General features: G+C 50.0%; 1 protein-coding gene across 3 annotated transcripts in view; it reads left to right on the top strand.

The window, feature by feature from the left end:
* The window catches only part of LOC140392817 (signal transducer and activator of transcription 4-like), a 206,454-nt gene that overhangs the window by 156,348 nt on the left and 24,558 nt on the right, over positions 1-25,548 (top strand). For all 3 annotated transcript variants that reach the window (XM_072478479.1, XM_072478489.1, XM_072478499.1), the window contains 3 exons: positions 6,737-6,872; positions 19,303-19,355; positions 20,395-20,486. In XM_072478479.1, the coding sequence (XP_072334580.1) occupies positions 6,737-6,872; positions 19,303-19,355; positions 20,395-20,486 (281 nt within the window). The remainder of the gene's footprint in view (positions 1-6,736; positions 6,873-19,302; positions 19,356-20,394; positions 20,487-25,548) is intronic.

Genomic DNA, 25,548 nt, shown 5'->3' with positions numbered 1-25,548 from the left:
TCAGATGGTGAATTTGATTTTCTCCATTTGGAGAGATTCCGAGAGGTCGGACAGCCAGTCTGCACCTTTGGGTGGTGCTGCTGACCACCAGCCGAACAGGATTCGACGGCGGGCGATCAGGGAGGCAAAGGCAAGGGCGTCCGCCCTCCTCCCCAGGAATAGATCTGGCTGGTCTGAAACCCCAAAGACCGCCACTTTCGGGCATGGCTCCACCCTCACGCCCACCACTTTGGACATTGCCTCAAAGAAGGCTGTCCAGTACTCCAAGTCTGCGGCAAGACCAGAACATGTGGGCGTGGTTGGCTGGGCCTCCTTGGCACCATTCACATCTATCCTCCACCTCTGGGAAGAACCTACTCATACGGGTTCTTGTTAAGTGGGCTCTATGTACCACTTTTTGTTGCGTCAGGCTGAGCCTTGCGCACGTGGAGGTGGAGTGGACCCTATGCAGTTCTTCGCTCCAGAGTCCCCACCCTATTTCGATCCCCAGGTCCTCCTCCCACTTCATTCTTGTTGTGTCCAGTACGGTGTCGGCCCCTTCTACCAATCGGTCATACATGTCGCTACAGTTTCCTGTATCTAGTATGCTTGCGTCCAGTAGCTCTTCCAGTAATGTCTGTCGTGGTGGTTGTGGGTATGTCCATGTCTCCTTTAGCAGGAAGTTTTTTAGTTGCAGGTACCTTAGCTCGTTCCCCCTGGCTAGCTGGAATTTCTCTGTCACTGCAGTGTTGCGTTCCTGCCGTCCGTGTATAGGTCCCTGACTGTCAGTGTCCTTCTGTCCTGTCCCCGCCTTTTGAAGGTGGCGTCAGTCAGCGCTGACGTGAACCTATGGTTGTTGCAGATGGGAGCTTTGCCCGACATTCTGGTCAGGCCAAATTGCTGCCGTAGTTGGTTCCAGGACTGGAGGATGTTCGAGGTAAGCTGTCTACCTTTGACAAAGCCCGTCTAGTCCTCTGCGACCACCTCTGGCACGCAGTCTTCTAGCCTTTTGGCTAGAATAGTATTTTGGCATCCGCGTTCAGCAGTGAGATGGGTCTGTATGACCCACATTCCGTTGGGTCTTTGTCCTTTTTAGGTATCAGCGAGATTGAGGCCTGTGCTAGCGTGGGCGGCAGTGTGCCCTTAGCGAGCGAGTCTGTGAACATCTCCCGCAGGTGCGGGGCCAGTGCTGTCGCAAATTATTTGTAGAGGTTCGCCGGGAACCCGTCTGGTCCCGGCGCCTTCCCCGCCTGCATGGAGCTAATGCTGTCTATGATCTCTCCCAGTATTAGTGGTGCTTCCAGGTCCTGTTTCCTGCCCTCCCCCATGACTGGTATGTCCAGTCCATCAAGGAACCGTTTCATCCCGGACTCCCCCCTTGGGGGCTCTGAGGTGTACAGCCCTTGGTAGAAGGCCTTGAAGGTTTTGTTGATCTTTTCTGGTTCTGTTTCTAGTGTGCCCCGAGTATCCCTGATTTGTGCAATTTCTCTGGTGGGAGCCTGCTTTCTCAGCTGGTGTGCCAGCAGGCGGCTGGCTTTGTCTCCGTGTTCGCATAGGGTCCCACGTGCCTGGCGGAGCTGATGCACTGCTTTCCTGGTGGAGAGCAGATCAAAGTTCCTTTGTAACTCTTTCCTCTCCGCCAGGAGCTCTATGGTCAGGGCCTCGGCGTATTTACGGTCTACCTCCAATATGGAGTTGACCAGCTGCTGCCTAGCTGCCCTTTCCTCCCTATCTCTTCGCGCTTTGAAAGCGATGATTTCCCCTCTTATTACGGCCTTTAGCACTCCCCGTTCTGATTGTTCTCCGTGTACTCTGCTGTGGCCCGCGATATCTTTTCGTTGAAGGCCTTGTCTGCTAGTAGAGCAATGTCCAACCTCCATGTGGGGCGTTGGGCCCTGCCCGTCTCCAGCCTCACGTCCATGTAGTGTGGAGCGTGGTCTGATATCACTATTGCGGAATGTCCCACTTTGTCTATCCCCGGAAGCACCGTTTTCCCCACCACAAAGAAGTCAATTCTGGTGTATACGTTGTGTACTGGGGAGAAGAAGGAGAACTCCTTCTCCCCTGGGGGGGTGAACCTCCAGGGGCCCACCGTTCCCAACTGTTCCATAAAGTGACCGAGTTCCCTTGCCATGTTTGAGGTTTTCCCCGTTTTGGGGTTTGATCTGTCAGTCGTTGGATCCTGTACACAGTTGAAGTCCCCCCCATGATTAGTCGGTGCGTCGCTATGTCAGGGATTTCTGCCATGGTCTTCTTGATGAAGCTCGTGTCGTCCCAGTTGGGCGCGTACACGTTAACTAGTACTACCGGTGCCCCATCCAGGGCCCCGCTGACCATGACGTACCGTCCCCCTGGGTCCATAACCATCTTTGTCGCCTTAAACATCGTCCATTTGCTGATCAGTATTGCCCCCCCTGGCCCTCGTCCCGTAGCATGAATGGTACGTCTGTCCCACCCAGCCCTTTCTTACCCGCAGTCGGTCCTGCTCTCCCAGGCGCGTCTCTTGGAGGAAAATTATGTCAGCCTTCATATTTCTTAAGTGGGTGAGGACTCTGGATCTTTTCACTGGGCCGTTGAGTCCCCTTATGTCCCAGGTGACCATCCTGGTGGGCGGCTTCTGTCCCCTCGATCCTGTGGGATTAACCATATTTACCTGGTGGACGTGCCCCTGCCCTCCGGGGTTCCCCTTTGTTAGGGGGCCGTCCAGGATGGCTGCTGTCGCTGCTCACTCCATGCGGTCGGGTTCCTGCGCTCCGTGGTTTCCCTTCGTCCAGGGGGCACCCGACATGGCCCCCCGCTGTGCGACCGCCACGCTGGTAGCCCCCTGCACTCTGGGGTCTCCCTTTGCACAGAGACCGTACTGGGTGGATGCTTGCAGCGATTCCTTGTTCCAAGCCCTCGGTTGTGGCACTTTGTAGCCCTATTGTTCCTTTTCTAGCCTTGTTTGTGCCTCCGTCCCTGTGTTCCCCACCCCCCTGGTCCCTCCCTTCCTGTGCCCCCTCCCCACCCCTGTCCCTCCCTTTCCTTCCCTTTTCTCCCCCTCTCCCATATATCCCTCCTTTGTCCCTCTTTCCCCTGCTCCTATCCCCGTTTGCTCTCCCGCCTCTGTTGAGTGGTGTCCCCCCCTCACCCCCCCACCTGGCACCTTCACCCCTGTTGTGGGCGCGTTGCGGCCCTGCTTTGTTGCATGTCCCCGGCGCTAGCTTTCTTGCTAGTGCGGTGACCCCCCCTCTCGGGAGTTACTGTCTCGCTTACCCTTTGCCCAGCCTCTGCGTTTTTCTGCCTGCACTTCCCCCATCCTACCCTGCGCTCTCCTCGCTTGCTCACCCTTCCCCTCTACTCTCGTTCCCTCGTGCTGGGGCCTGGTCTCCCACCTGTGGTGATCCCACGGGTAGTGGTTTGCTCTTTGTTCAGTGTGCGCTCGCCCTGGTAGGGGTGGGGGGAGGGGGTGTCTTGGCGTTGCCTCACCCCTCCACCCCCCTCCGTCGGCGTGCTGTTACCCCTCACCAGGGCCCCCGTATTTCTACCCTCGCTGTTGGTTTTCCTGCCCGTGTTCCTCGATAAACTTGTTTGCTTCGGCGGGGGCTGTGAAGAAATACTCTCTTTTTTGGTATGTGACCCAGAGTATCTCTGGGTAGAGCATACCAAAATGCACATTGCACTAGTGAAGAGCTGCTTTCGCTCTATTGAATTCGGCCATCTCCTGGCGAGGTCTGCCCCAATGTCCTCATAAATTCTAATGAAGCGTCCTTCCCATTTGTAAGTTCTGTTTTTCCTGGCCCAGCGCAGGATTGTTTCCCTGTCTTTGTACCGGTGCAGTTTAGCTATAACTGCCCTCGGGTGGTCCCCCATCTTGGGCTTCGGGTGCAGCGACCTGTGTGCTCTGTCCATTTCTGGTGGGTCGGGGAAAGTTTCCCTCCCCACTAAGTTGCCCAGCATCTCGGCCACGTAGGCCTTGGGGTTTCTACCCTCGATCCCCTCTGGTAGGCCCACTATCCTGACGTTTTGTCATCTTGAGCAGTTTTCCTGGTCATCCACTCTGCCCTTCAGGCTCCCTTTCGTTGTGCCCAGTCTCGCTGCCTCTTTCTCCAGGGCCATGACCCGGTCGCTCATGTCAGCTGCGGCCTCTTCCAGCTCCTTAATGGTTGCCTCTTGGGCTTCCAGTTTCTCCTCTTGGGCTTCCAGTTTCTTCTCTAGTCTGCCCAGGGTGAGGTGCACCTCTGCCAGGACCTTGGCCATTGATGCCTGCACTGCGGCCTCCATATCTGCTCTGGTCTCTGCCTTGTTTCGCTGCTGATGTTCCCTCAGCGCCTCGGCAAAGGCTGCCTTCCAGTTCCCCTCTGGCCCAGGTGGGAAATACTCCTGTCTGACCAGTTCTTTTTGTTGCAACGAGGCTTTGGTTCCCCCGCTTCATGTGGCGGTTGGCTTGGCTGAACGGGCTTGCATAATGTCGTCCCGTTTGCTTTTGGTGCCACTTCTCCCTCTGCTTTGGCTCCCTTCTGGCATTCATTTTTCAGGTAAGTTTTTTTTTTCAAAAAAAAGTTGGAGAGAAAAAGAAAAAGAAGAATTTATTTCCTGCCTTTAAATGTTTTCTTTCCAAAGTTTTGGGGTTTTGGGGGGGAAAGGGGGGGGGAAGTTCTTCTTTTCCTTTTCCCCTCCTCACTCACCAGGGTCGGGAGGGAGAGAGGCTTCTGGTCGGGTTGGGAGTCCCTCTTCCATCCGCCTCCTGCTTCGTGGTGGTTGCCGCCGGGGTGGGGGGGGGGTTCCCTGCTGCTGTCTCGGTCCTCGCTTTGGTTTGGGCCGCCACTGGTGCTGCTGCCCCGTGCCCTGCTGCTGCGTGGGGGGGTGGGGGCGGGTTGTTCGCAGTTCGTTCCTGCTGGCTCAGTGCCGCTGCTCCTCGGCCGTCCACATTCTTCTGTGCGGGGGGATGGCTCGGTCGGGCTGGCTCGCAGGTCCGCGCTCCGAGGCGCCCGCTCCGTTCGGGGGGAGGGGGGTGGCCTTGACTCCATCTTTGCTAAATTATCAGATTGCTAAGCTGACTTCCCGCACAGGATGCGTTGAAATTTCCTCCAATTAAATATTGGGAAGACTGATGCCATTGTTTCGATCTCCACTTAAACTCCTATTCCCAACTACTGACTCCATCCCCATCCCAGGCAATTGTATGAGACTACACAAGACTTTTTGCAACCTGTAATGAGCTTCTGACCACATATTCACACCATCACTACGACTACCTAATTCCACCTCTGTAGCATCGTCTAACTTTGCTCCCACCTCGGCTCATTTGCTGCTGAAACCCTCATTCATGCCTCTGTAACTTCTAAACTTGACTATTTCAACTTATTCCTGAATCATCTCCCACAGTGTACCCTTTGTAAACCGAGGTTATTTGAAACTCTCTTGCCTGTGTCCTAATGCACAATTCCCTTCACCTATCGCCCCTGTGCTTGCTGACCTACATTGGCTCTCGGTCAACAGAGTTTTTAAAATGATCATCCTTGTTTTCAAATCCTTCCATGGGCTGACTTCTCCCTTATTCCTGTAATCTCCTCCAGTCCTGCAACCCTCAGATATCTGCATTCCGAGGGCAGTAGTTAGCACTGCTGCCTCACGGCGCCGAGGTCCCAGGTTCGATCCCGGCTCTGGTTCACTGTCCATGTGGAATTTGCATATTCTCCCCGTTTTGCGTGGGTTTTGCAACCCAAAGATGGCCATGCTAGGTGGATTGGCAATGCTAAATTGCCCCTTAATTGGAAAAAATGAATTGGGTACTCTAAAGTTATTTTAAAAGGGTATTTTCATTCCGCCAATTCTGGTCTCTTAGACATCTTCATTTAACCATTCCACCATTGGCGACAGCGCCTTCCATTGCCCAGGCCCCAAGTTCTGAAATACCTGCCGTGCACTTCTGAGTGAATGCTGGAACAAGCCTGACAGGCTGAAAGATTTCCTCCTGGTGTCATGTGCCTGTTAACTCATTAAGCCCTTTATAATATATGTAACTGCGGCCTTCCCTCATAACTTGTTCCATAACTCCATAAACATCTTGGCAAGACTGACTTCCTGTGTTTCCTCTAAGCAATGCTGCTGTGAAGCATCCAAACCCATGCAGGCTGCACACAAGCCAGCTCCTTTATGTTACCGCACATGTGCGCTCACAAAATTTAAAAGGGCCAGGCACTTAATCCCCCGCACGCTTCAAAATCATTAGGAAGTATGTTGATCACTTCCCTTCCTACTCAGCTTCTCAATTTGGAATTGTTTATGAATCCTTCAAAGTAATAATTATTTTGCCTGTATCAATTTGCCAGTTTCCTCCAAAGTCTTGATAAGTGGAATTTTCTATGCCGCTTTCCTGAGAGTATTAAAATTCATCCTTTAATTAGTTGCTTAGAACTGTGCGCAATGCATTGGAGTCTAATCAATAACTGTTCCAGCAATGACAGTGCATTCGTTTTTACAAGACGCTTCAGTTAGATTTGATAATAGATCAACTATGTAAGGAAAATTGCAAGTGCTGAGAATATCGTGTCAGCAGCTGTTTTTAAAAAAAAAAAAGACAGGCAGATGTTTTGGGCGTAACCCTTCAACAAAATCACTTGAAGTTCTGACAGGTTGTTAGACATAAAATGTTAGCATATCTTTCTATGTTGCTGTTAGAGCTGCTGAGTATTATTTGCAGTGTTTTCTGTTTTTATCCCCGTATATTGAGACGAGAGTTGGTTGAGTAAGTAATGTACCTTGCATTTTACAGAATTTGGCTTTGTTCACCAGCCCGCCCACTGCCACTTGGAGTCAACTTTCAGAGGTGCTGAGTTGGCAGTTCTCCTCTTACGTGGGACGAGGTTTGAATTCGGATCAGCTCAACATGTTAGCAGAGAAGCTGCTGGGTAGGTTCAAAAACACATCAGAGACTAACAGTATTTAGCTGACACATCCCAATGCACATGAATATTTCCATGGTTAGAATCAGCAACGAGAAAACAATCGGCTGAAACATCAGCCCCCTCCACCTCCCCTTCACTGCCTCATTGCCGCCGTGGAAATGTTTTACCATCACTGGTCAGCTGGAGTGCCCAACCCCCTATATCAAGTGATCAGCCCATTTAAAACATTAATCGTAATACCAGATGCACTTGGCAATTTTGGTCTGAACTGAGTGACTCCCCACCATTGCCACTCCAACCAGTGCGTGGCGACAGATCCCAAAATTATATTTATTTTGATTTTTGTGTGGCTGGGGAGCTGGGCAGCAGGGGAGCGCCTTTTACCGCCAGGAATGCTTTCTGAACCTCACCTACTTCCTCCTACCTTTTACATATCTCCTGGCAACCCGGAGATCCAGTTTCTCACTATTGCAGCCACCTCGAACAAGCAGGCTGGCACAGGGCTAGGTTAAATTTGCTTGCGGTTTGCCCATGTAAGTCACCTTTAATTATCTAATAACGAGGTCCCATTATTTAACTTAAATCTTCAGTTCCTTTCAAAGTTGTTTTGCTGGTAAGTCCAAAGTTTTTGATAAATGTGATTCTTTTATTGAGCCTGCTTATTTCATGTGTTTCTTTTTTTCAATCCAGCCGGCAATAAAATCCAAGGGCGCGATTCTCCGACCTCGTTACGCTCTCGCTCGATCGAAACGAGGCCGGTGAATAGCGGGAGAGGCCAAAAATGAGAACCGCGCCAGGCGTTGTTTGCAATGCAACAGGCCCACTCCCGTAGACGAAATTGGGATCTCGCCGTAGCGTGGCGAGTAACCAATTATCACCACTTAGGCCCCATTTCCATACAATTAATGAAAGCCACCCCATATCCAATGGCCTCCCGCCATTCAGTGGCCACCCCAGCAAGTGCTCACGCTGGCACCGATTAGTACTTTTTTTGAAAAACATGAACCTGGCGGAAATGCTTCTGTGGGGAGCGGAGGAGGTGAGTCGCCATCTTTGCTCACAGGCAAAGAACCCAGGGTTGCTGGACTTGCCACCCCAGTGCTTGGTTGGGGGGGTAGGGGATCCTCGGCTGGGGGTGGGGGAACCTCCACACAGCTGGGCCGCCATAGGAGGGTGGAGGCGAGGTGCCACCTGGGGGGCGACCACTCGGGCACCACCATGCCAATCCCTGGATCGTATTTGCCCGTTCCGGGGGCAACCCTTGTCCCTGCCCATCTGCCGCACTGACCACCCATAACCCCCACCGACTGCGAAGGCCTCTGGCTCTGCGGCTGAAGGCTATTGCTAATAGGGAATCATTGCCTCGCATCCCAATCACAACTTGATGCCTGGACACTGTGTTTGAATACTGCGGCAGGCAACTCACGTAGCAGCCAACATCCAAACACCCAGAGAATGGGACGCAGCTCCGGGGACATGTCCACGCCCGGAGAGTAGGTGGGTGCCATGAGGATGGGGGGATGCCTGGGGAGATGGCCCAAGGGATCAGAGGTCAGCCCGCATGGCGGAAGAAAGTGATAGAGGGGTCATAATGGTTATGTACAAGGGTGTTTAATGTGTAATAAAATTCCCCACTTTTGCGACTGCATGATGCATTGGATACCTTAACTAATGGTGCTGATGTTGTGCACCAGGCTTTCCACTGCAGTCACCATCCTAGCAGTGTTGGCCTCAGTGCCACGCATTGCCGGCGACATCGCCTGCTCCCGTAGCCTCTGGGACTCCTCCAAGCGGATCTGCTGGTGTGACGCTAACGTCTCCCTCTGAATGTCACGGCTGCTCCCTATCATCTCCATCAGCTCAGAGTACCTCTGTACCACAGACTCAGCATCAGGCTGGGACCAAGCTGGGTCCTGGGATCCAGCAGCCCTCCAACTGCTGTCTCGCCTGGGCATTCCTGCCTCCACCTACTTGTTAATGTAAGCCTACTTGTGACAATAAAGATTATTATTATAGCAGCTGTGGTGCCAACCAGGTTGTGCCCCAGGAGCCTGACCACTAACGTGTCCCACCGAGGTGAGTGTATCTGCATAGGTGAAGGGTGGTGATGACAGCTGTGCCGCGACTATAATGGTCGTATCCTCGGAGCTCTCCTCCGAGGTGGCCTCGTGGGAGGCAGGAGAAGAGGCCGCCTGGGATGGGCCGGTGCCATCGGCTGGAGGACCTGCGGGAGAATGAACATGTGGTCAGTGGGAGGGATGGGTCAGTCAGTAAGGCAATAACAACTCTCGTTCCACAGGTCCTCTGAGTGGAGCCTGGTATTTCCTCACCTCTGCAGATTCCGCCAGCCTCTGCGTTGGTGACTGCTCCTTCCTCGGCCACCCGAGTCACCTCCAGGGCACGCTCCACAAAGGTGGTGAAGATTCATATGTCTGGCACCCCTCTGCCAGTCTGGGCCCTCCCCGCCGATTGTGGGAGATCTTTTCCTGAGTAGACACAGAGGGGGCATCGTTAGCCACACACATGGTCCACAGTGGTGGGAGAGGAATATGGAGGGAGGGTTGGAGGGGGAGGGGGGCGGAGGGAGGGTTGGGTGTCGGATGGGGAGTTGAGGGGTGGGTGCTCCCTTGAGGGTGGGGTGGTGTTGTGTGGAGGGCATTGGTGTCTAGTCTCTCGTGCTGCCCGGGTAGGCTGTTGACACCTTTTTGGGCACTTGAGGCCAGTCCTCCTGGTTGCACTCTCTTAGCTCATAGCTGCCGCCACCTTGTCCCAGGCAGCACTGGCTGCCCTATGACTCACCCTCCGGAACTCCCAGGACATCCCTCCTGGCCTCCACAGCATCGAGGAGCCTCCCCAGGTCAGGGACCCCAAGTCTTGTGGCCAGCCTCCTAGGTGCCATTATTGCTAGCTGGCTGAGGTTGGCTGAGCAAGTGCAGCTTAAGTGCTGCTCAACCTTGTTAGCAGGGGACTGGCGAGCGCGGTCCTGGCGAATCAGCCTTCATTTTCGGAAGCCCGTGAGGCCTTGTTAAGTGGACCAATCAATGTTGAATTGCGTTGCCGGCTGCTGGGCCGAGCGCTGGGAAGCTCGCAGTAATTCCTGCTCTCTACCATACTTAGAATTTTTTCCATAGAATTGTGCCCTAAATGTCCAATTCTAAGGACTAAATTTGGTTGTTCAGCTTCATTGAAAGGTTGGTGATCAAACACCACCTGCTGTAGTACCAATGTACTACACCCCAAAATGAGTATTAGATTAACCATAAAAAGGTCATGATGTGGAGGTGCCGGCGTTGGTCTGTGGTGGCCAGTCAGAAGTCTTACAACAATAGGTTAAAGTCCCAACAGGTTTGTTTCGAATCACTAGCTTTCGGAGCGCAGCTCCTTCCTCCGGTGAATAAAAAGGTCGGAATTGAAATGCTCACAAAGCAGGCAGGGGAACCAAAGGCTGGATTAGGAGAGGAGATAACTGTTCATCTGCAAAACAAAGCATAAACGTGTTCAAATTCTTATTTTTAAATAATGGCCAGCGAATATTCAGTGATGAGGGATATGGAGCAGCAGTGACAGATGATCTCATAAATTAATTTCTGAGGATGATTATCCTCCAGTGAGGGCATGACATATTAGCGTGGATAGAGGATTGGCTAAGTAAAAGGAAACAGAATCTGGAAAAATAGATCAATTTTTAAGGTTGGAAAACTGTAAATAATGGAGTGCTGCAGGTTTCAATGCTGGGGCCTCAATTATTTGCAACCCACATTAATGACTTGGATGAAGGGACTGATCGAATTGTAGACAAATTTCCTGATTAAATAAAGATAGGCAGGAATGAAAGTTGTGAGGAGGATACAAAGGATTGATAAAGGGATACAGATAATCTAAGTGAGTGGGCAAAAAATTGTCAGTTGGAGAATGATATCCGAAAATGTGAGGCTGTCCACCTTGGCAGGAGAATAGAAAAGTGGAGTATTAATTAAATCGAGAGGGTCTGTGTAATATAGTGGATCTGGGTGTCCCTGTCTATGAATCATAAAAAGGTTAGCATGCTGGTACAGCAAGTAATTAGGAAGACAAATTAAATGTTGGCCTTTTTTGCAAGGGGCTGGAGTAGGGAAGTCTTGCTGGAACAGTACAGGGCATTGTTGAGGCCGCACCTAGTATACTGTGCACAGTTTTGGTCTCTTTTTTTAAATTGAAAATATTTTTATTCAAATGGTTGATATTTTAACATTTTAATCTCACAACACAACAAAGAAAAAACAATAGCTGCCCCCCCGAACTTCAACCAAATGCCCCAATTTGCCTCCCTCCCCCTTAACAGCTGACAACAACCAGCTCCCCGAAATGCATTACAAACAAACGCCATCTCCCGTGGAACCCCTCACACACACCAATAAAACAAATCCCCCCCCCCCCCCCCCCCATTCCAGACACAAACCCCACCAAATCCCCCAGTCACACTGAGGCACAGGATGGAGCAACCAACCTCCACCCCAACAAGATTGATCTCCTTACTTAAGGAATAATATACTTACATTGGAAGCAGTTAAGAGAAATTTCACTATGGGGCAGGCACAGCTTAAAAATAAAGAGCCTCCCATTTAAGACCAAGATGAGGAGGACAGCACGGGGAAGCATGGTGGCACAAGTGGCTAGCACTGTGTCTTCACAGCGCCAGGGTAGCAGGTTCGATTCCCCGCTGGGTCGCTGTTTGTCTGTGCGGAGTCTGCACGTACTCCCCGTGTCTATGTGGGTTTCCTCCGGGTGCTCCGGTTTCCTCCCACAGTCCAAAGATGTGCAGGTTCGGTGGATTGGCCATGCTAAATTGCCCTTAAGTGTCTAAAAAGGTTAGGAGGGGTTATTGGGTTACGGGGATAGGGTGGAAGTGAGGGCTTAAGTGGGTCGGAGCAGACTCGATGGGCCGAATGGCCTCCTTCTGCACTATATGTTCGATGTTATATTCTATGATGAGGACTTTTTTCTCACTGAAAGAAGCCTCTGTGGAAAGAGGCTGCAATCAGATCAGTCATGACCTTATCAAATGTTGAATCAGTCTCGATGAGCCGAATGGCCTGCTCCTGCCCATACTTCTTATGATCTTATAAGATTCCTTTTTTCCCCAAACATTTAAGCTTTCAACAAGCTGATGTACATTAATTCTGTCTACCACTGTTCCAAGATTTCTCGCCTTCACTCACCACAGTAGCACAACTGAGATGAGTACATCAGGGTAAAGTAGGTTCTCCAAAGTGACTTCATCACTTGGTTCTTCTTATGCTGGCCTAGATTTTAGGCACAGACCTTGATTATTTACATCTTTTCAGCACCTGTGCTGAGCAGACCGGTTACTTCAGTGTTTTATGAGTGCTAAGTGCATGACATTTAGCAGGATTATCTGATGTCAAATGCAAGGCTACTGATTGCTGTGCCCCATTTGGTAGCTTGTTAGATGAGACATGATTACGCATTTTGTGTACACTGAATCTTCCTACTAAGCTACTCAGTGAAAATCAATAGAACTGAAAATTGGTTTTTTTCTGTTACAAATGGCCAATCTGTCATGACAGTTTTATGTCAAGTTGAAAACATTCCCTGATAGCTACTTACAAGAAAATTCATTAACAATCACATCACAAAGTTGGAAGGTAGTCTTCGACAGCTAATTAGTAAATTTATTGATTTGATCTTCTAAGCTGTTTATTCTGACATCAAAATCTTCCATATGTGTGCACTTATTTTGGTTAAAATAATCTTCCTTTACTTCAATCAACAGAAGGAAAGACATACTCAAAATTACTTCCTCAATAACATATCACAACCCATACTAACAAGCACATATTCTTGGCAGCCTACCAAGTATTGGGCAGCAAGTACCGTGCGGGCAGCATGGTAGCATTGTGGATAGCACAATTGCTTCACAGCTCCAGGGTCCCGGGTTCGATTCTGGCTTGGGGCACTGTCTGTGCGGAGTCTGCACATCCTCCCCGTGTGTGCGTGGGTTTCCTCCGGGTGCTCCGGTTTCCTCCCACAGTCCAAAGATGTGCTGGTTAGGTGGATTGGCCATGATAAATTGCCCTTAGTGTCCAAAATAGCCTTTAGTGTTGAGTGGGGTTACTGGGTTATGGGGATAGGGTAGAGGTGTTGACCTTGGGTAGGGTGGTCTTTCCAAGAGCTGGTGCAGACTCGATGGGCCGAATGGCCTCCTTCTGCACTGTAAATTCTATGATAATTCTATCATGGAACAATGCTATTAAGGTTCCTTATCTCTCTTTTGCAAATATACCTGAAATTTGTGCTTTACCTTCCATGGCTACCAACTGCTCAATTTTAGCTCCCCTCCTAACAATAGGATTATTGATTATTATTTAGTAGGCTGCCTGAAAAATGGCTATCCATTTTTTAAAAAAATATATTTTTATTCTCCTTTTTCACATTTTCTCACAAATTTACACACACCAACAATAATCAGTAACAAATATGTCAATCCCCATATCAGTAACAACGATCCCATCCTCTCACCAAACCCCAAACATTAGCCTGCATATTCACATAAACAAATGACAAAAAGGAATCAGGAATCACCCATAGTCACCATTAACACTCACAGTCCCCCCTGCCCCTAACCCTCCCACCCACACGCCCCAACTAATGTTCGATGTTATCCAGTTCTTGAAAGTGCATAATGAATAATGCCCATGAATTGTAGAACCCTTCTATCCTTCCCCTCAGTTCAAACTTAACCTTCTCAAGAGTCAAGAATTCCAACAGGTCCCCCCCGCCACGCCAGGGCACCGGGTGGAGAGGTTGCTCTCCAACCCATCAGCATCCGCCTTCATACGATCAACGAAACGAAGGCTACAACATCTGCCTCCATACCCATTTCCAACCCTGGCTGGGCCGACACCCCGAATATGGCCTCCCGGGGACCCGGGTCCATTTTCACGTGCACTACTTTAGAAATTACCCTAAAAACCTCCTTCCAGTAATCCTCCAGCTTTGGACAGGACCAAAACATATGAACGTGATTAACGGGGCCCCCCTGCAACGTTCACACACATCTTCTACTCCCTCAAAGAATCGGCTCATCCTCGCCCTCGTGAGGTGTGCTCTGTATACCACCTTCAGCTGTATCAGCCCCAACCTCGCGCATGAGGTGGAGGCGTTCACTCTCCGGAGCACCTCACACCAGAACCCCTCCTCCATATCCTCTCCCAACTCTTCCTCCCACTTCGCTTTGATCCCTTCCGGTGGTGCCTTCTCCTCTTCCAAAATGGCTCTGTACAGTGCCGACACTACCCCCTTCTCCAGTCTCGCTGTCGTCAGCACCTCCTCCAGCAATGTGGAGGCCTGCTCCACCGGGAAGCTCTGTATCTCCTTTCTGGCAAATTCTCGAACCTGCATGTATCTAAACATTTCCCCCTGCTCCAGCCCATGCTTCGCTTCCAGCTCCTTCAATCCTGCAAACAGATCCCGAAGAAACAAATCTTTTAGTGTCTTAATCCCCTCCTCCTCCCATTTCCGAAAATTTCCAACCCACTTCCCTGGCTCAAAGCTGTGGTTCCCCCGAATCGGCATTTCCCTTGATCCTGCCCCCAGCCCGAAGTGTTGGCGAAACTGCCTCCAAATTCTCGATGAAGCTATTATTACCGGACTCCCTGAGTACTTCCCCGGGGCTATCGGGAGCAGCACTGTTCCTAGTGCTTTCAATCCCAAACCCCTGCACAAACTCTCCTCCATTCTTTTTATAAATTTAGAGTATCCAATTCATTTTTTCCAATGAAGGGCCAATTTAGCGTGGCCAGTCCACCTACCCTGCACATCTTTTGGGTTGTGTGGGCGAAACCCACGCAAACACGGGGAGAATGTGCAAATTCCACACGGACAGTGACCCAGAGCTGGGATCGAACCTGGGACCTCGGCGCCGTGAGGCAACCGTGCTGCCTCACGGCGCCGAGGTCCTAGGTTCGATCCCGGCTCTGGGTCAGTGTCCGTGTGGAGTTTGCACATTCTCCCCGTGTTTGCGCGGGTTTCGCCCACACAACCCAAAAGATGTGCAGGGTAGGTGGACTGGCCACGCTAAATTGCCCCTTCATTGGAAAAATTGAATTGGATACTCTAAATTTATTTTTTAAAAACACAACAGCAGGATTGAAAAATAGCCATTGAAAACGACACTTTCTTTTTCTGAGGTTGTAGAAATGGTTCGCCTAGAACATTTCAAATGATCTGGTACGGTGAGAATTATCGCACAAAAATAATTTTGCTGGGAAATCTTCGTGCTAAACAGAAAAGATGAGGTAACTTTAAATGACTGAAAAATATTATTTATTTGGCAGTAATTAAGCGGTGTTAACTCTTTTTGGGAAAGCCCACCGAATTAAGCACCCAGGTACTGAACTGGACACCACTGGGTCTTCCCTTGGATCAAGGAGACAAATGGGCAGTAGGCCCAGCCACTGAGAGCTGCAGCCAATCAGAGGCAAACATTGTCCAGACTTTTCAATGAAAACAATTCTCTTCAGTTCGAAATTCAGAAAAATATTTTTTCGTTATCAGAACCACATAGTTCATTGTCACTGGGGAGGCTGCTGTGGTACAGCACCCAGACGAGGCCTAGAATCACTGGACTACACAAACGGATGAGTGATGGCGGGAGTGAAATGTGGGGCTTACGGGTGGGTGGGGCGGCGAAGGGGGGGCTCCTTCCTTCAGTGGGTTCTCCCATCCTGATGCTGGGTCCCTGGATCAGGCACTGAGTGCTTTGAACAAGGGATCCTCCCTTGAAACCTGAATGCAACCTCACACAGCATTTCTTGTTATGCTCCCAATGTGGTGAGCTGCCCGCATGGCAAGCCCCCCACTAACACTGGATTCAGTCCAGTGATGGTGGGATGAGTCCCTTAATTTCCCACTGAGTGCCTCAATTGACAGCAGGGTGGAAAGTCCATGCATTAGCCTTGCCGCCACGCACTTAATAAGCGTGGAGGCGGAAAAGCAGTGAGGTCCCAAACATCTCCCTCCTGCTTGATCAAATCCCCTCAGCACTGGAGAAAGACATTAAACTCTTCTCACAATGTCAAAAAATATACACCTTGAGCATTTGAAACCTGGGGCGAGAATCTCTGACCCCACGCCGGTTGCCGAATTCTCTGGCACCGGAGATTTGGCAGGGGCGGGAATCGCGCCACCCCGGTTGGCGCCCCCGCGATTCCCCGGCCCAGATGGGCCGAAGACCCGCAGCTAGGATGCCTGTCCCGCCGGCGTGGATTAAACCACCTCTCTTACCGGCGGGACAAGGCGGCGTGGGTGGGCTCCAGGGTCCTGGGGGGGGGGCGCGGGGCGATCTGGCCCTGGTGCGTGCCCCCACGGTGGCCTTGGCCCGTGATCGGGACCCACCGATCCGCGGGCGGGCCTGTGCCGTGGGGGCACTATTTTCCTTCCGCCTTCACCACGGTCTCCACCATGGCGGAGGCTGAAGAGACTCCTTCCACGGCGCATGCGCGGGGATGCCGTGAGCGGCCACTAACGCTCCCGCGCATGCGCCGCCCGGCAATGTCATCTCCGTGCCAGCTGGTGGGGCACCAAAGGCCTTTTTCCGCCAGCTGGCGGGGCGGAAATCAGTCCGGCGCGGGCCTAGCCCCTCAAGGTTAGGGCTCGGCCCCCCAAGATGCGGAGGATTCCGCACCTTTGGGGCGGCGCGATGCCCAACTGATTTGCGCCATTTTTGGCGCCGGTCGGCGGACATCGCGCCGATTGCGGAGAATTTCGCCCCTTATACCCAAAAAGGAAATATAAAAAAAACAACAAAGGCCATGGATAATCTTATTCTTTTAGCTTCCTGGTTTTGCATTGAATTGTACAATACCGATAACCAAAAAAGATATTATGATTTGGAACTGAAGAGAATTGTTTGCCTTGAACAATTAGGAGAATAGCTGAATCTTCCCTTCTGGAGTCTTAAGTCTGGTGGCGGGATGCCCGAAGACATGAGATCTTCCATTGTGAAACTTGTTAATTTTGTATCAGTGAGGAGCATGGCAAATCTCGTGGCGGGCCTGGTGGGAAGTCATCCATCCTGCTGTTATCTCATGGGGTTGAATGTCCTGCCGCCACAATCAAAGGTCATCCGGACAGACATTCACCCAATGTACATACAACATAGAACAGTACAACATAGTACAGGCCCTTCATAGAACATAACAGCGCAGTACTGGCCCTTCGGCCCACAATATTGTGTCGACCTGGCCAGGAGTTCTGCATTATTCTTCCAACTGGAGAGGCTGGCAAATATGAGCAACCACATCCCATACAAATGAAGACATTGCCTTTCACTCATCTGCAGATAAGAGCAATATGGTTGTGCATCTTGACGTCTGTGAGGCTCTGCTGCCCCTTGCTGCCCAGTCCCTTGTTCCTCCTGCCCAGTGTCAACCTGCAAATGGGCCCTCCTCTCCTCATCTGGATGAGAGACATTACCAAGAAAGGGTTGTCTGCACCCTGCATCATCGACACCTCACTGGATGTGTGAACAATTTTAAGTGGTAAATTTAGTGAGCATGTCTTTTACAGATTCCCCTCCATCTCACTGCCAGCAGGCAAGTGCTGAGCCCTTCACCTGACCTCCATCTAGACATGGCATCCCTACCCCTTCCAGGTGAAGGACATCGTGGAGGACTAGAGATGGGTTTTCCTCCTGTTCATACATGAATGCGCATGAAGCAGGGTGATGAGGGTTATGTTCAACAACCCCCCCCCCCGCTCCCCCGACTCTTCCCAATTCCTCCACTACCCTCAATACTCTGTAGAGAGACCACAACCATGGCAGCACAGAAAGACATGCGGCCTCGTCAGCCATGACCATTTACCCAGGAGGATGGAGGTTTGGAATCGTGAGTTGGCTGCCATCCACCAGCCGTGCTCCTTTGGTGAATATATTAAACATATTAATGATGAATCTATTGTTGATAAGACCGTACATTGATGCTGCTGAAATGGACTGGGGAATTTATGGTTCAATAAAAGCACTCTTGCTTCTGAATCTGAAGGTTGTTTCAAGCCCTACTTCAAGAGTTAACATCATTTAGGCTGGCATTTTGGTGTAATATTTCCCACCCTCACTTCATCCCTGTCTCTGACTGCAGACAATAACAAATGGAACGGAATGAATAGAAAGCTGCACACTTTGCTGGGATCTCGATATTGGGAGACCCATGAATTGGGAACAAACCAGTTATTGTGTGAGCTTCACAAAAGAGAGAACATGACATCTTGCCTCATGATTATTAGGATGTCCCCTTTGTCCACCACTTGTGCTAACCTTGAACGCCACCCACCTGAAAAGATGCTCTGTGCACTTTGAGGGATTTCACTTTGATTTGACTAACTGCATGATCAAGGTCAGATTTGAGAAATGGTGTGTGCTACCCTCTAGAATTGGCCCATCACCTTCTGCCCTCCTCCTGTCACTCACTAACTTCCTCATCCCCTTGGCCCACCCAAATATCACTATTTCTCTCCCCTCTGTCGCCCATGAACTCCACCCCCCATTATCTTAGACCCTGTTACGATCCACCTCCATGTGCCTTCCCGCCCTTCAGCGTTGACAGCTGATACCCTTTCCCTCACCCCATCCCTGCTTAGCCTGCTTCCCGTGTCCAGCCTTGACACATCTTTTGCTATTAACACTTGATGTGAGTGAAATTATGAGTCCTCTCCAAGAAAGCAAAATCAGCATTAACGGATTATCATCAAAGTCATGAAAGAGGTGAAGTGTGTCAAGTGCACACCACTTGTATACAGTCATAAAACTGAATGAACTGAACATTCATAAAACTGAATGTTCGAACTTCTAACTGCTGGAGAACTTAATTTGGAAGAGGAACTTAAATCAAGCGAGGTGTGTCCTTTAATAAGCAAACATGAGATGCTAATGCTTTCAATGGAATTTCTGACATGGTTTGTTGGGAAGCTTGATCCACCTTTAACCTGCCTTGAAAGTCAGGAGAACAAAATTCCAACAGTTTATCCTGCTGCCAGTACTTCACCTCTGTCCAAATTATGTGCCCCTGTCCACCTCGATTCCTGCTGCTGGTGGGGCTGGAAGATTCTGAAGAGGGACCATTTTTTAGTAAATGTGCTATTTTCTGATGATGAATTGCAAAGGAATTGTAATGTACGCAGTACACTGGGGGAAAGATTTCCATAAAATCAAAAACTCATTTGTAAAATTCATTTATGATTTACTGCATATCGTACACAAGAAGTCTCCACTCTGTTATTCCTAATATCCAAATCGTGGATTTTAAACTTAGTGCATGTTAGCAGTTTATAGAGACTTACTTATTACTACAGTTTAGAATTAATAATATTTTTACAAAATCATATTTAATTTTGATTTTACATATTCACTTGCTGTTTTGTTACTAATTTCTAGGACAACAGCTGAGTTACAATGATTGTCACGTTTCATGGAATAAGTTCTGTAAGGCAAGTATATTTAAACTGTATTGTCATATTATTAAAGGTCTAATTGGTGTCTTTGTTTTGCTCGTGTTATGTGCCATTTTGAACTTTGGAATATAAGAATCTCAATCATACCTGCACTCCAGGATTGGAGAGTGCAACTTACATATTACTGCAGTGCTATGAACATTATTCTTAGCAACTGTGCATATTCACCTCGACATTTAATGTTAGGTCGGAAGTCTGAGATGTGCTTAGCTACCATCTGTCACAGAATTTCCTCCTTTGATCAATGATATGCAATTGAAAATTAATAAATGTGTTCAATATTTCACCTTTCTTTTGTAATGAAATGATGTTAGCACAAGTTCATTGCTCAGTACATTAATGCACCAAAAACATAATGCTGTAGTTTCAGATGAACTGCTCTCTGATTCAAATTCTCCTTTCACTGTGATGGGGCGCTCTCTTATGGGGATCTCTCTTATGGGGATCTCTCTTATGGGGATCTCTCTTATTGGGGGCCCTCTTATGGGGGGGGGGGGGGGGGGCTCTCTTTTGGCAGGCTCTCTTGAGACTATATTTTACTCCCAGAGATGAATTGCCTCTGATTTGCGCTCGCACTGGGAGTGGGTGCTGAGATCCGATTCACTAGCCCCTGCCATGCAGATGTATGCACAATGTATGCATTGTGAGGGATTCCTTTGCGAATCCCACTATCAGGCCGCCATTTGGAGCAGTTGGTCCAATAGTGAGGTCCAGCTATTGCATCTTTGGCTCAGTGTTCCATTTTTTCTCTCAAAATCCCTGTGAAACACTTTAGGATATTTTTGTCTGTAAAACATACTCTATTACTGCAAGTTGTTAAGAAGCAAATGGCATTTCTTTGTGTTTGAGCATATGTTGCATTCCTAATCTTGTGATAAACTTTTATGCATGTGTTCCAATAAAGATGTTCCAATAAAACAGGAAGGCTTTGAGTAGTTGTAAACTTCAATAACCTGCAGAACCACTGTGTGCTACGTTTACAAATTCTGGTCATTTTCTTTGGTTTCATTTACAGGAGAATCTCCCTAATAGATTCAGTTTCTGGTTGTGGTTAGATGGAATCCTGGAACTCATCAAGAAACACCTTTTGGCTTTATGGATAGATGGGTAATTAAAAAAACAAATAATGATGATTATTACAGAGATGTCTTTGTGCAGTGCTGGTTTAACAGTAATGCTGACGTCTTAATTACTACAGTTAGTCTTCTTTGTTTTGTTATGCTCTTGATGTGGCATAAGCTGCTTCCTTGTTGTACACTCTGACAAAGGAAGGTTCAGACTTGGAGATAGCTTTAACACATTTATTAAACTATGAACAATTCTCCTTCTTGGATTCGACTCTCCTGTTAATCCTGCTACGTGCTACAATCCACGTGGTGGGTTTCAATCAACCCTGTCTGTACTCACTAAGTGTCTCCACTGGAAAGAGCAAGATCATGTGTGCTGTGTCCTTATATATGGGTTGGTGTAATGCCCCCCCTTGTGGTAGTGTCACCTCTGTGTGTGTCGTGACTGCCCATTGGTCGTGTCCTATCTTACTGGCCTATTGGTTGAATGTCTGTGTGTCATGATGTCTCTGGTGCTCCCTCTAGTATTTATCTAGTCTAAGTGTATTTACATTAACCCCTTGTGTACTTAGTGATGCATATCACCACATTCTTCTTAGGCAGTCTCTCGGGGTTAAGGATAACTTGAATGAATAGCTGTCAGGTTGCGAATCGGGTACGTCCTGTGTGAGGTGACCGTAATCCCCACTCCTCTACAGAAACCCTCTAGAATTAATCTGACCTTGAATCTGTAATGTTCTACATTATTTGATCCTCATCTGTTGCATTTGATGGATGACATTTCCATGATTGTACTGATTGTACTCAAACTTACTTGTCTAGTATTTTTGACTATCCATGCCTTGTGATTACCCTTACAACCTTCTTTCCTATTCTTAACCAGGTACTCAGTCAGTTCATTGTGCTGTTGTTTCCTCTAGTTCTCTGACACATTAACTAAGCTGTTGTATATCCATGCCTTTGAATATTGGATGACTTGGCTCCTGTGCACACTCAATCCTCGTCGCCAATCACTTTTTCCTGGGTAATTTTCAATACATCGTGGCCATTTAATACACAAAAGCCAAACACTGCAGATGCTGTAATCTGAAATAAAAACAAAATAATGCTGCAAGTACTCAGCAGGAGCAGGTCAGGCAGCATCTATGGAGAGAAACAGAGTTCAGGTTGATGACCTTTCTGTTTTGACCTCTAATGCAATGGTTTTATTGATGCAAGTCACTACTTGATTACCCTTGCTCTTTTTATATAAATTTAGAGTACCCAATTATTTTTTTCCAATTAAGGGGCAATGGTCAATCCACCTATTCTACGTCTTTGGGTTATGGGGTGAGACCCACGCAGACATTTTTTAAAAATATATATTTATTCAAGTTTTTTAACACAATTTTTCTCCCTTACAAACAATAACCCCCCCCACCCGTAACAAAAATAAACGAGAAAACACGCAGAGCAAGATATATACATGGCAAAATGATATATTTACACAGCTTTGTACACTGGCCCTCACCTGTACGTGCCAGTTTCCCCAACCCTTCATGTTATCTCTTGCTCATCCACCCTCCCAGGCAGTCCCCCCTCTTTTCCCCCCCCCCCCCTTGCAGGACGCCCCCCCACTCCCCCAAGGTTGCTGCTGCTGCTGACCGACCTTCCTCTAACGCTCCGCGAGATAGTCTAGGAACGGTTGCCACCGCCTGTAAAACCCCTGCGCAGATCCACTCAAGGCGAACTTAATCCTCTCCAACTTTATGAACCCAGCCATATCATTTATCCAGGCCTCCAGGCTGGGGGGGGCTTCGCCTCCTTCCACATTAGCAAGATCCTTCGCCGGGCTAGTAGGGACGCAAAGGCCAGAATACCGGCCTCTTTCGCCTCCTGCACTCCCGGCTAGTCCACTACTCCAAATATTGCTAGCCCCCAGCTTGGCTTGACCCGGACTTTCACCACCTGAGATATTGCTCCCGCCACTCCTCTCCAGAACCCCTCCAGTGCCGGGCATGACCAAAACATATGGACATGGTTCGCCGGGCTGGCTGAGCACCTTCCACATCTGTCCTCCACCCCAAAGAACCTGCTCAACCTCACCCCCGTCAAGTGAGCTCTGTGAACCACCTTAAATTGTATCAGGCTGAGCCTGGCACACTAGGAGGAGGAATTAACCCTACCTAGGGCATCAGCCCACAGACCTTCTTCGATCTCCTCCCCCAGCTCCTCCTCCCATTTACCCTTCAACTCTTCTACCAGCGCTTCCCCCTCTTCTTTCAACTCCTGGTGTATTTCCGACACCTTGCTCTCCCCGACCCATACACCCGAGATCACCGTATCTTGAACTTCTTGTGCCGGGAGCAACGGGAATTCCCTCACCTGTCGCCTCACAGAAACCCTCACCTGCATATATCTAAAGGCATTTCCCGGGGGTAACTCGAACTTCTCCTCCAGTGCCCCAAGGCTCGCAAACGTCCCGTCGATGAACAGGTCCCCCATTCTTCCAATCCCCGCCCGATGCCAGATCTGGAACCCCCCGTCCACCTTCCCCGGGACAAACCGGTGGTTACCCCTGATCGGGGACCACACCGATGCTCCCATTGCACCCCGGTGCCGTCTCCACTGGCCCCAGATCCTTAGCGTTGCGGCCACCACCGGGCTCGTGGTATACTTTGTCGGCGAGAGCGGCAGCAGTGCCGTCACCAACGCCCCCAGGCTCGTTCCTTTACAGGACGCCACCTCCATCCTCTTCCATGCCGCCCCCTCTCCCTCCATAACCCACTTGCGGATCATCGCCACATTTGCTGCCCAGTAGTAGCTCCCAGGTTTGGCAGCGCCAACCCTCCTCGGTCCCTTCTGCGTTCCAGGAACCCTCTCCTTACTCTCGGCGTCTTATTCGCCCACACAAACCCCATAATACTCCTGCCTACTCTCTTAAAAAAGGCCTTAGTGATCACGATGGGAAGGCACTGAAACACAAACCGAAACCTCGGAAGGACCACCATTTTGACCGACTGCACTCTACCCACCAGCGAGAGCGGTAACATGTCCCATCTTTTGAAATCCTCCTCCATTTGCTCCACCAACCTCATCAGATTCAGTTTATGTAGGGTCTCCCAACTCCTGGCTATCTGGATCCCCAGATACCGAAAGCTCCCCTCCGCCCTCCTCAGCGGTAGGTCCCCTATCCCTCTTTCTTGGTCCCCCGCCTGTAATACAAAGAGTTCACTCTTCCCTACATTGAGCTTATAGCCCGAAAACTCCCCAAACTCCCTTAGAGTCTGCATGACCTCCACCATCCCCTCCATTGGATCCGCCACGTACAGCAACAGGTCATCCGCATATAGCGACACCCGATGCTCTTCTCCCCCTCGGACCACCCCCTTCCATTTATTAGACTCCCTCAATGACATGGCCAATGGTTCGATCGCCAATGCGAACAACAGGGGGGACAGCGGGCACCCCTGCCTCGTCCCTCGGTACAGTCGAAAGTACTCCGACCTCCGCCGGTTCGTCACTACACTTGCCATCGGGGCTCTGTAAAGGAGCTTAACCCAATTGATAAACCCTAACCCGAACCCAAACCTGCGCAGCACCTCCCAGAGGTACTCCCACTCTACTCGGTCAAAGGCCTTCACCGCGTCTATAGCTGCCACTATCTCCGCCTCTCCCTCCTCCGATGGCATCATTATCACGTTTAAGAGCCGCCGCACATTGGTGTTTAGTTGCCTGCCCTTTACAAATCCCGTCTGGTCCTCGTGGATTACCCCCGGGACACAGTCCTCGATCCTCGTGGCCAGCACTTTTACCAGCAACTTTGCATCCACATTGAGGAGTGAGATCGGCCTGTACGATCCACATTGCAGTGGGTCCTTGTCCCGCTTTAGGATCAAAGAAATTGTCGCTTCCAACATTGTCAGGGGCAGGGTCCCCTCCTCTCTTGCCTCATTAAAGGTCCTCACCAGTAGCGGGGCCAACAGGTCTGCGTACTTCCTGTAGAACTCCACCGGGAATCCGTCCGGTCCCGGGGCCTTCCCCGCCTGCATGCTCCCCAAACCCTTGCTCAGCTCCTCCAACCCAATTGGTGCCCCCAAACCAGCCACCTCTTGCTCCTCCACCCTCTGGAATCTCAGCTGATCTAGGAATCGTCTCATCCCCTCTTCCCCCGCTGGGGGCTGGGATCTGTACAGCTCTTCATAAAAGGCCTTGAATACCTCGTTTATTTTCGTCGCATTCCAAACCGTGGCTCCCCTTCCATCTGTGACTCCCCCTATTTCCCTCGCTGCCATCCTCTTACGGAGCTGGTGTGCCAGCATCCAACTAGCCTTTTCCCCATACTCGTAGGTCGCCCCCTGCGCTTTCCTCCACTGTGCCTCCTCCTTCTCTGTGGTCAACAGGTCAAACTCCGTCTGGAGCCGTCGTCTTTCCCCAAGTAATCTTTCCTCCGGGGCCTCTGCGTATCTCCTGTCCACTCTCAAAATCTCCCCCACTAACCTCTCCCTTTCCATACCCTCTGTCTTCTCCCTATGAGCCCTAATGGAAATTAGCTCTCCCCTGATCACCGCCTTCAACGCCTCCCATACCACCCCCACCCGCACCTCCCCGTTGTCGTTGGCCTCCAAGTACCTTTCGATACACCCCCTCACCTTCCCACACACCACCTCGTCCGCCAGCAGTCCCACATCCAGCCGCCACAACGGGCGTTGGTCCCTCTCCTCTCCCAGCTCCAGTTCCACCCAGTGTGGGGCATGGTCCGAAACAGCTATAGCCGAATACTCCGTCCCCTCCACCCTCGGGATGAGCGCCCTACCCAGAACAAAGAAATCTATCCGGGAGTAGGCTTTGTGTACATGGGAGAAGAAAGAAAATTCCCTGGCCTGCGGCCTTGCAAACCGCCATGGGTCCACTCCCCCCATCTGATCCATAAACCCCCTAAGTACCTTGGCCGCCGCCGGCCTCTTTCCAGTCCTTGATTTGGAGCGGTCTAGTCCTGGATCCAACACTGTATTGAAGTCCCCTCCCATTATAAGGCCTCCTATCTCCAGGTCCGGAATGCACCCCAACATGCGCTTCATGAATCCTGCATCATCCCAGTTCGGGGCGTATACGTTTAGCAA

This window comes from Scyliorhinus torazame, chromosome 2 (assembly GCF_047496885.1).
Source record: "Scyliorhinus torazame isolate Kashiwa2021f chromosome 2, sScyTor2.1, whole genome shotgun sequence".
Lineage (NCBI taxonomy): Eukaryota > Metazoa > Chordata > Chondrichthyes > Carcharhiniformes > Scyliorhinidae > Scyliorhinus > Scyliorhinus torazame.
This window is presented reverse-complemented; position numbering and strand designations above follow the sequence as displayed.